The sequence below is a fragment of the Rattus rattus genome, chromosome 2 (genome assembly GCF_011064425.1).
Source record: "Rattus rattus isolate New Zealand chromosome 2, Rrattus_CSIRO_v1, whole genome shotgun sequence".
Lineage (NCBI taxonomy): Eukaryota > Metazoa > Chordata > Mammalia > Rodentia > Muridae > Rattus > Rattus rattus.
The window spans coordinates 15,912,469-15,923,269 of record NC_046155.1 but is presented as its reverse complement, the minus strand read 5'-3'; the positions used below and the strand labels follow the sequence as shown (position 1 = coordinate 15,923,269).

At 45.9% G+C, this 10,801-nt stretch overlaps 1 protein-coding gene across 1 annotated transcript in view; it reads left to right on the top strand.

Annotated features, from left to right (window-relative positions):
* Nucleotides 1-242: 242 nt before the first annotated feature.
* Nucleotides 243-10,801, top strand: part of Cep78 (centrosomal protein 78) — a 28,596-nt gene continuing 18,037 nt past the window's right edge. Inside the window, 7 exon segments of the mRNA XM_032891681.1 lie at nucleotides 243-592; nucleotides 3,296-3,468; nucleotides 3,557-3,629; nucleotides 4,565-4,668; nucleotides 6,757-6,931; nucleotides 9,303-9,416; nucleotides 10,706-10,770. Coding sequence (XP_032747572.1) covers nucleotides 325-592; nucleotides 3,296-3,468; nucleotides 3,557-3,629; nucleotides 4,565-4,668; nucleotides 6,757-6,931; nucleotides 9,303-9,416; nucleotides 10,706-10,770 — 972 coding nt within the window. The 5' untranslated portion in view covers nucleotides 243-324.

Sequence of the window (10,801 nt, the reverse complement as noted above, 5' to 3'; positions counted from 1 at the left end):
CTCAGGCCAAGCCTCATGTTGTCACTCCATCACACCTCATTTGCTGTACCCATCAAGTAGCACCCTCACAGCAGAGCATCTGCAAACCCCCGCAACTCCAGCGAACCGCTCACTCCAGTAGTCGCGCCCTGGTGGGCGTGGCCTGCGTTCTGACGCAAGGCGAGCGCGCCGACGCACAGCGCGGTGTGCGCACGCCGCCCGCGGGAGCTCGCGAGTGGCTAGAACGGTAGTGGCTCGTAGAGCGGGCAGAGCGGGCGCCAACCGCCCGGGGCGCGGCGGGAGGCGGCGCGGGGTGGCTGGTGGAGGTTCCCGGGGCTGCGGGTCATGATCGACTCTGTGAAGCTCCGGCGCGACTGCGCGTCCGACTTCTTCTCGCACTATGAGTACCTGTGCGCGCTGCAGGACTCGGCGCCGCTGCCCGCCGTGCGCGCCTGCCTGCGGGATGGTGTGCTGGACTTCAATGCCGACCGGCTGCGCGCGGTGGACTGGGCACCGCTGCTCAACTCGCTCAGGGTGAACCGTGACCTGCCGCTGGTGGCCATCAAGAGCTCCTTCCAGCCGTGGCTCGGGGAGTCAGTTCTACGGTCCGGAGGTGCGAGAGTTTGGGCAGAGAGGAGGGAGCCCAGTGCAGCGAAGCGGCCTCCACCTAGCCACAAAGGAGTTTTTGCCGCCGCCTCCATTGAGGTTGTCGCGTCGGGCGGTTGTCTGGAGTAGTCAAGCTAGGGAGTAGAAGTCGAGATTGCCCCTTACTACAGCGAGGCTGACCAGCTGTGCTCCCCGAGGGGAATATGCAGGATAAATTAGCAAATGGACCCTGCTCTCTTCTTTTTAGGGGTTTAAATGTACAATCTCCCCTCATTCGTAATTGCAAGTTTAATACAAAATGTATAACAAAGCAAAAAATCTTCAGGGACGTCTTTTATGATTTTTAGAAAACTATGTGTGAATGTTTTGCCCTCGTGTGTGTTTATGTGCACTGTGGGTGTGCAATGCCTGCGGAGTCCAGAAAAGAGTCTGAAGTTGGAGTCCCTGGAATCCATATGTGAGCCACCATATGGATGCTGGGAACCGAACTCGCATCCTTTGCAAGAACAGCAATGTGCCCAACTGCTGAGCCATCTCTCCAGCCCAAGGGACTATTTTTGACGAATCGTTGTAAACATTTGACCCTGGTTATTTGCAGATAACATGTTTGCAAGTTCCTTTCATTCAATTTGTTTATAACTCCCAAGCCAAGTCTTTGTGGTGTTTCTGTGGTCATTCATGAACACCTCCCAGCAAGCCAAAAAAATTTTCCAATACGTATGCTCCTTACTGATTTGTGTACGTGTATGTTTGTGTATCTTAGTATTGGCATATGTGCACACTCAGAAGCCAGAAAGGTGTGTTGGGTGTCATTTGATTGCTCTCCCATTTGATTGCTCTCCACCACCACCACCACCCCCTTTTTTTTTTTTTTTTTTTTTTTTTTTTTTTGAGACAGGGTCTGTTTTCTCAGCTTGGCTGGAAGCCAACAAGCCCTAACTGCCCTCTTGACTCCACCCACTTCCATGCTGGAGTTACAAATCCTGTTCCTGAGGCCTAGTTTATGTGGGTCCTGGTTTCTGGAACTCCACACCTCAAGATTGTGTTGCAAATGCCCTTAACTACTGAGCCATCTTTCTAGCTGATTTTCCCACCCTTTTATTTTTAGATTTACAAATAGTTTTTTGTGCGTATATGTATGTGGCATATATGTTTGCATGTGTACACATGCATGCTGCCATGTGCTAAGAGTCTAGACGTTGGCCCTTAATGTCTTCATATGTTGCTTTCCAATTTGTTTACTGAGGCAGGGATTTTTATTGTTTTTTGTCCCCCACCCCCACCCCCTGAACTCTGGGGACTTGCTGATTTCCATTGTCTGACTAGCTAGTTTGCCCCAGGGATCATCCCTTGTTCTTTCACAGAAATTGCAGACATTTACCTTGCTGGAGATCCAAATTTGGGTCTCAACATTTTTCCCTGCAAGCACCTTTATTAGTCTGACCATCTCAGTTCCTAATTTCTTTTTCCTCTTTCCTTTCTTTTTTTTCTTTTCTTCTTTCTTTTTAAGAGTGGTATCATATAAGGAAGACAGGTGTTGGAGACAACCTAGGGTTTGAGAGTTTCATGTTTTAAACTCTGAATTCTCACACATATAAAGCCCTTGAAGCAAGCCTGTTGTGGATTCTCAGGATTAAAGCATGCTATGTGTGTGAAGTGTCTGCAAGTTACTATTGGAAAGGGAGGGTGTGATTAGCTAGGGGCAAATGTGACTGCTTGAAAGTCTGGCCCTTTGCTAGGTCTGGGATAAGCAGCATCTGTGATCCCTTCAAGGACAGTGTTTATACCTCTGAAGAATCCCTTGACTGCCATAGTAATGACCCAAATTTAAGGAAAGATGAGAGGTGCCTTGAATCAAGGCAGGCCTACCTGATCATGCTAGTGTTTTATGTAGGGTATAAGGAGACCCTTTCCCTTCAGGCATTCTTTGTGCCATTGCTGTGTCTCATATCCAGTGGGTATGGGCTGTGGGCATTAACCCCCTAGACACTGCTGCTTCTCTCCCAGCTGTTTTGACTGTACTATTGAAGAAGTAAGCTCCTGGCTGGCTTTGCTGTTCCTGAACTCAGTTTCCCTTTGTGCAGATGGTCTCACCTAGCACAGAACCAGCACTCAGTTTCCCTCTGTGTAAACGATCTCACTTAGCGCAGAACCAGCATGTACTCGCTGCAGTTTGTGCCTCCTTTACAGAGGCACTGGAAAATGAGCTGTGCTCTAGCCAGGCCTACTGGAGGGGGTGCTTTTCCTAATCTGTGTGTTTCGGGTGCCTCTCTCTGCTCATCCCTTTGTCTAATTGGTTTAACATTGGGGCACATTTTTTTTTTAACCATCCTTATTGTACCAATGGTAGCTTTGGTCCTCACCACTTGTGTTATAAAAGCCTACTCTTGAGTTTCATCCTTTCTTTTCACACCTGCAACATTTTTATTGTCCAGCAGGTGTCAGGCTTGGGTCCCTTTTTACACACACAGTCCACTCCCACTCTCTCTTTCTCCTTTATGCAAATCGAGGGCTTTCTTGAAGCCATGCCTTAGGTGTAACTTCTTTGCTTCCATGAGAAACACCACCGTGTATGGTTTGTGTTTCTGTATCTCATGTGGCTTTGAAATTTCTCTTTAAGGACGTGGTTCATTCCTGTGACTTGGCACTGAGGAGTTATAATACTAAAATTGCATGATCGATATCACTGATTTAACTGAATTTGTTCTAGGTGCTGATGCACACAGAGTTTGTAGAAATCGAGTTCCTTCAATAAGATCCAAAGACATAAGCTTCCAGTTATGTAAGGCTCTTAAAGGCTGCTTAAGTGTATCAGGCGTGCTCAGAAATCTGGAGCTAAATGGGCTGATTCTGAGAGAGAGAGATTTGACTAGTCTAACAAAGGTAAGCCTTGTTCATGTGACCTGCAGAATTTGAAAGCTGGCATTGGTGGGGAAATAATCAATACATATTTTACTTTGTTTTAATTAAGGGATTGAGTAAATCAGCCTCTTTGGTGCACCTGTCTCTTGCAAACTGTCCAGTTGGAGATGGAGGTTTAGAAAGTGAGTCAAGTCCTTTAACACTTGTCTTGTGAGGATGGTCTCCTATTTGTGTGTGTGCTATCGTAACCCTGTCTACTTCTTTGGGCTGCTGCTCCCACCTGAGCTGCCTCCCTGTGTCTGCTCAGATGCTGAGCCTCCCACCCGAAAAGCTTATCCCGTTTACTACTGTCTGAACTCTATTTGAGGTTGTGTTATGCCATAAAACATAGCTTGTAGTGTTTGGTATTCTGTTATACGTGTTTGCTCCTAGTTTATGGTTTTCCTTTAAGAAATATTGGTGGGAGCCGGGTATGGTGGCACACACCTTTAACCCAGGAGTCAGAGGCAGGAGGATATCTTGAGTTTGAGACCACTCAGATTTGGGAGGAAATTCCAGGACAGCTATGGCTACACAGAAATACCTTGTTTCAAAAAAAAAAAAAATGGGAAGAAAAAAATCGTTGTGAAAAGGGCAATAGTGAGGATGTAAAGAGAACCTTAAGGCATCTCCATCTCCAAGTGAAATGGCTGTGCTGCGTTTGTTTGTTTGTTTGTTTGTTTGTTTGTTTGAGATAAGCTCTTACTGTATAGTTCTGGCTGTCATGGAACTCATTATGTAGATCAGGCTGGCCTTGAACTCACAGAGTTCTGTCTCCCAAGTGCTGGGATCCAGGGCATGTGCCACTACACCCAGCCTTAAAATGCAATTACAATGTCCAAATATCAATAGGCAATGTTTAAAGTATTCAGTGCTCGCAAGTTAGTAGAATTAAGCCTTTTCTGACATCTAGAACAGTACTTTATTACTGCACCCAATCTGTTAGTGGCTGGGAGGGTTGTAGAAGGTGACTTTCGGGGTACATCTGTACACTGGCATAGCCTGAAGACAGCGATTAAACAGGATTGACCACACTGGTGGCACTTGGTCTTACTGTGAGTCTTTTTCTTTCTTTTAGTTATTTGTCAAGGTATAAAGAACTCTGTCACTCTCAAGACCGTCAACTTCACAGGATGCAATCTGACGTGGCAAGGAGCCAGTCATATGGCCAAGATCTTAAAGGTGACCTTTGAATGAACGCTGTGGTTGAAGCACATTAAGACTTCGCTGTGGGGTTGCGGTAATTTTTGTCTTATCAATATGGAGACTGCAATTTTAGTTTATTCCATGTGTAACCATTGCCTAGCTTGGGATTCCGACCCTTAAAGATACGTATTTATTGTTAAAAGTAAGACTCAAAGCGTAATACTTCATGAATAGTACTTGTTATCTTAGTTGTTGAAAACATTGCAGCACGAGAGGAAACGTTATTAGTCTTCACCTATTGGCATCATCCTTAACTACTGTGATTTATAAACTAATAAAACAGTTCATACTGTCTTTAGAGTTGTAATAACTACTACATTAGGCCTGAAGTTACTTAACAGTTTGACATGAGCCTTTTGTAGGTTTTTGTTGTTTGTTTGCGGTTAGTGGGGTTGAGACGGGATATGGCTTTGTGGTCCAGTCTGTGCTTAGACTCATTATGCCGCCCATGCTGGCCTGGGACTTGCTTCATCCTTTTCCTCCAAGTGCTAGATTAGGGCTGTGTGTCACCTCAGCTGCCTCGATTTTGTGGTTTGATGGCACAGATCAAAGAACTAAGGGCTGTGGGCCAAATGTAGCCCAAGACCACAACCCTGCCTAGCTGTGTGCATGGTAACTGTCCATCAGCAGAGCTGAGTGGTTGGCAAAGGAAACTGACCCATGGAGCTGCAGATGTTCACTTTTGGACCTTTGCAGAGTAAACTCAGACCCTTGTGATCAGTAATGGGCAAGAACATGGATTCTGTTTTCTGTATGGTGATAAGATTTTGCGAGGTTTTTGTTGGTGTGTGTGTGTGTGTGTGTGTGTGTGTGGGGGATTACTGGGGATTGATCTAAAGCCAACACTTTGGGCAAGTGCTCTACCACTGGGTTATATCCTAGCTGTGCTTTTGACTTTTCAGTCTGACACTGGTTCTCTGTAAGTTGCCTAGGTTGGCCATGAACTTACTCTGTGGCCCTGACAGACCCTGGACCTGAAATGCTCCTGCCTCACCCTACTGAGTAGCTCTGACTGTAGCCCTCACCACTAGCCTAGTGTATGGATGCTAGGCTAGGGACTTTAGTTTAGCCCTCACTCATTTGATATCTTGCCACCATAGGCAAGTTGCTTCACCTCTGTAAAATCCCTGTTCACTCCGAGGGTCTCGTGCGCTGCCTTCCCTAAGCCGCACTCTGCTGTTGCTTGTTGCTCTTATGTGGCCTCCTTAATAGGAAAGCGGCATCAGCCTTCCTCCTCCTGGTGCCCTTTCACAGCTGCTTCGCTCTTTCACATTCAAGCGGGAAGGCTTTTAGTTTTCCTTGTAGTGTCGGTGTCCCGGGTGGGGTGGGCAGTTTCCCTGGTGAATCTAGAGAATTGGTTACAGTCTTAAAGGCTACAACTGTGACTACAAGTCAAATAGGTTTTGCCTAAGGCACGTCCGAGTCTCTGCTTGTTCTAGGATGCTAAGATGCTAGGTATATGAGACTAAGTATATGTGAGCCGTTGGGTTAAAAGATGATGTTACAGCCTCTGAATTCGTCTTTTTATCGTCTGAAAGCTGTGCTTGTTGGCCTGACTGCTCAGTAGTAGAGCACTTCGCTGAGCATGCCCACGGCTCTGGATGTTGAGAACTAACCTCAGTATAGCCCGCACGCACGCACGCATGCACGCAGGCACGCATACACACATGCACACACGGATTCTGTTACTTCAGTATACATAAAATACACATAAAATATTTGTTCAGCACTTTATCGCTTATGAATAATCATGATACATGCTAAACATTTAAATCATAGTGGAGATCAGTAGAGGACAGGATAGAGTTTAGAACTGTAGTGATGTTAAACCAGTTCTTTAGTGTGGCAGAAAAGGAAAATAATTTTTCTTAAATTTTAGTGAGTTGTCCTTTTACATAACCGTTGAGTAGCTGTCACCTGTGACTGTTCCCACACCTCAAGCCCTGCGGTGAGATATTCTGAGAGCAGACTACGGCCATGTTTGTGTTTGGGGGTGGGGATGGTGTACAGTCAGCTATGCCTAGTCTCTTCTCCAGCATCTGATTCTGTGCTGTTACTTTGAAGTATCAAGCCATGAGAAGACATGAAGAGACCTGGGCTGAGAGCCTTCGCTACCGGAGGCCGGATCTTGACTGCATGGCTGGCGTAAGGCGCATCACACTGAACTGCAACACACTCATTGGTGACCAGGGTGCCAGTGCTTTTGCGGACTCTCTCAGTGAAGATTTGTGGCTTCGGGGTAAGTTACATGAGCTCTGGAAACTGGAAACCCTCTAGCAGCTTTTATTGTACTTTTATCCCGAAGTCACATATGTTCTCCATAGAAAACAATGCTACCTGTAATCAAAACATCTAGAAGTCACTACTGTTCATGTTGGCATATTTTCAGCCTTTAAAAAAATAGATTTGTCTGTATACTTAGAGCTTATAGCCACTGGGTCTATTTACAGGTGTGTGTGTGTGTGTGTGTGTGTGTGTGTGTGTGTGTGTAAGAGAGAGACAGAGACAGAGAGAGAGTACAGGGATTCTTGAGTGCCAATCTAGTACCACAATTGTTTTTGCTGTATGCACATTTTAAAGCATTTTCATATATGATCTTAATTAAATAAATCAACAACCACACTTTATTACTATTTTACCATATATGATATAAGGTGTATATAAGTATGTATGTATGTATGTATGTATGTATGTATGTATGTATGTATGTATGTATTGTTTTCTACACAGAGTCTGGCTAGTTTGGAAGTTGTTATGTGGCTGGTCTTGAACTCCCAGAACTTGCCTCTGCCTTCTGAGTGCTGGGATAAAAGGTATACTCTAGCATACCTGATTGCTGTTTTAATTTTAAGAGTTTTAAATACAAACACTTGTTTATTTACTTTGGATGTGGGTGTGGTTCCAGGTATGTGTGCCGTGGTGCACATGTGGAGGGCAGAGGACAGCTTGCTAAAGCTGGCTTCCTCCTCCAACCATGTAGGTTCTGAGGATGGAACTCGAGTGCTCTGGCTTGGCAGCCTCTTTACTGAGCCGTCTTGCTGCCCTGGCCTTCATTGCCATAGCTGATGTTGATTTGATGTTCTAGTGAGATTTATGACTACTAACAGCTCAGTTGGTTATATCTTGTGTGTCGAGAGGAGTCTTGGTTTGGGCTGTTATGGAATGCTACAGGCTGGCTTAAACAGTAGGAGTTTATTTCTCCCAGTTCTGGGGCCTGGGAAGTCCAGGGTCGGGCACAGGCAGCTCAGGTTTAGCGTCAGCTCTCCTCCTGCTTGTGCAAGACTGTTCCTGTTTCTTAGCCTAGTCTGCTTTTACTGCTGCGATAGAAAACTTACTAAGTCACTGAAGAGACACCGTGACCAAGGGCACTCTTACAGAAGAAGGCGTTTAGTTTGACGCTTGCTTACAGGTTCAGAGGTTAGTTCAATGTCAGCATGGCGGGGAGCATGGGCGTGGGAGCAGACATGGTGCTGGAGCAGTAGCTGAGAGAGCTACATCCTGATCTGCAGGCAGCAGGAGGAGAGAGAGCCCACCACCAGTGATATACACCCTGTCTGCCCCCCACCCTATACACACACAAGGCCACACCTACTCAAGGCCACACCTCCCCCTGTTAACTAAGCATTCAAATATATGGGCCTATGGGGGCCATTCTTACTCAAGCCACCACACCTACCAATACAACTTGGGGAAGTTATTTTGTTGTTTGTTTGCTTGCTTGTATAGCTTACGGTCCTTCATAAAGAGAAGTCAGGGTAGGCACTCTTTTATTTAATGTATATGATGTTTCCTCTCTACCTATGTCTGTGTACCAATCATACCTACTGCCCACAGAGGGTCTCCTGGGACTGGAGTTACTGTTGTGAGCTGTTAGTAGGTGTTAGAAATAGAACCCAGGTCCGCTGGAAGAGTAGCAAGACTCTTAGCCATCTCTCTAGCCCTCTCTTTTTTAAAGAATAGTTTTTTGAGATACCTTTGGAGTTCGGGATTGTGAGTCCAAGAACTAGTCAGCATTCTTGCTCAACAAGAACTGATACTTGTGTGTGATATTCTCTCTCATATTGTGGGGAGCTACTTTCTCTGCATGAGGGGGTGGAGTAAAGTCACTGTAGCACATTGTAGAAGAGGGTTCCTCTCCTCCTCCTCCCCCTTCCTCCTCTGCCCCTCCTCCCCCCTCCCCTCCTCCTCCCCCTTCCCGTCCTCCCCCCTTTCCTCCTCCTCCTCCTCTTCTTCCTCCTCCTCTTCATCCTCCTTCTCCTCATCATTACTCCTCCATTTCCTCCTCCTCTTCCTTTCCTCCTCCTCTTCTTCTTCCTCCTTTCTTCCCCCTCTTCCTCTTCCTCCTTTTCCTCTTCCTCCCCTCCTCTTCTTCCTCCTCCCCCTCCTCTCCTTCCTCCTCCTCCTTCCTTCTGTAGCACTATTATAGCAACAACAACAACAACTACTACTACTACTACTATCTTTGCATATGCTTTTCTGACTTTTTTTAATACCCAAGATTTTAAAACTGCCTTGGCCAGTCTTGTTCAGGAATGTCCTAGGCATGAATGAGAATTGTCTATGTTAAACTGTGTGGAGCTGGTAAGTGACCTGTTGTCTTTCATCAAAAGCACTTGACCTGCAGCAGTGCGGCCTCACCAGTGAAGGGGCGAAGGCTTTACTGGAGGCCTTGGAAACCAACAGAACCCTGGTCGTTCTGGATATAAGGAAAAACCCACTTATTGGTATGTCATCTGTTTAAAAATTACCTGACAAATGCCTTAAAATTGAATCTGTTTGTATATTGGAAAATTTAAAAACTTAGTGTACTTATTTTCTTGTTTTATAACTGTGTTTTTAGCAGCTGATGTAGTGTTCTAAATGAGTTGTGCCTGGAAGTTGTTCAGGTGGCTACTGACTCCATTGAGCCTAGGTGATAAGACTGTTGTCTCAGAGCACTCCCTCACGTCCATCTGAATCTCTGACTCTCAGGAGGAACATTTCATTTGTTTGCTAATTTGTAAAGAAATTTTAGATTTTTTATGCGTCTAACCAGTGGTTCAGATACTAAGCATATAACAGTGTACCAGCCAGAGTCTTGCTGTCCATCAATAAGGGAGTTCAAATGTAAGTGTGTAAGTCGATAATAAAATGGTAAAAGTGCAAAAAACTTTAATAGGACAAATGGGGTACTGGCTGGAGAACTGACACTTGGGTGGACAGCTGAGCTAAGAGCAGGCATGTGTGTATGTGTAGGTACAAGATGGCAGGAGGGATGGAGTATTTGAGGAAAAACAAGGCAGAGGCTGGAGAGATGGCTCAGTGGTTAGAATACTTAGTGCAGTTGCAGTGACCCAGGTTTGGTTCCCAGCTCCTACATCAAACCACTTACAACCGCCTATAGCTCCAGTTCCAAGGGATGATCCAGTGCCATCTGCCGCCCTCCGTGGGCACCTGCATACACATTGTGCCCAGACAGACAGGCCAGCAGACACATGAGCAAATAAATTAATAAATAATCAATCAATCTTGGTCTGTGTGGTGAATCAGGAGCCAGGGACTTGACAGTGTTAGGTGCCAGGAAAGGACAAAGCTAAGTGAGCTTCGATAGACAAAGGCATAATCGGAGTAGCCTTTCAGTCAGAGTAGCCTTTCCTTCCTGAGGAGGCTAGCACAGAGGCCCAGCCAGTGGTGGTAGCAGTATGAGAGTGACCGGGAGCAGAGCACACTGTTAGCTGTGTCCTGACTTGGGTTGGCTGTGCTAGTTGGTTGCCCTTTTGGGGGGGCTGAGGGTAAGATAGTGCAACCTTTAATTTTCTATGCAGAGGTTCCAGAGCCACTTCAGACCTAAAGCGCTGGTGGACAGTGGGCACAGCATTACAATAAACTAAGCTCGTGAGGAAGAAGAGCGTTCAAAAGCAGAAATAAGTATGTCGTCTAGTTGTATGGCAAAGCGGAAGCTGGCTTCTGTTTGTAGGTAGGCAGCCGGTCACTGGGGTGCACCTTGAACAGCCTCACTTTTCTTTTACTTCAGATCATTCTATGATGAAAGCAGTTATCAAAAAGGTTCTCCAGAACGGAAGAAGTGCAACTTCAGAGGTATGACTCCTGTCAGTCTGTGGGCAGAGTT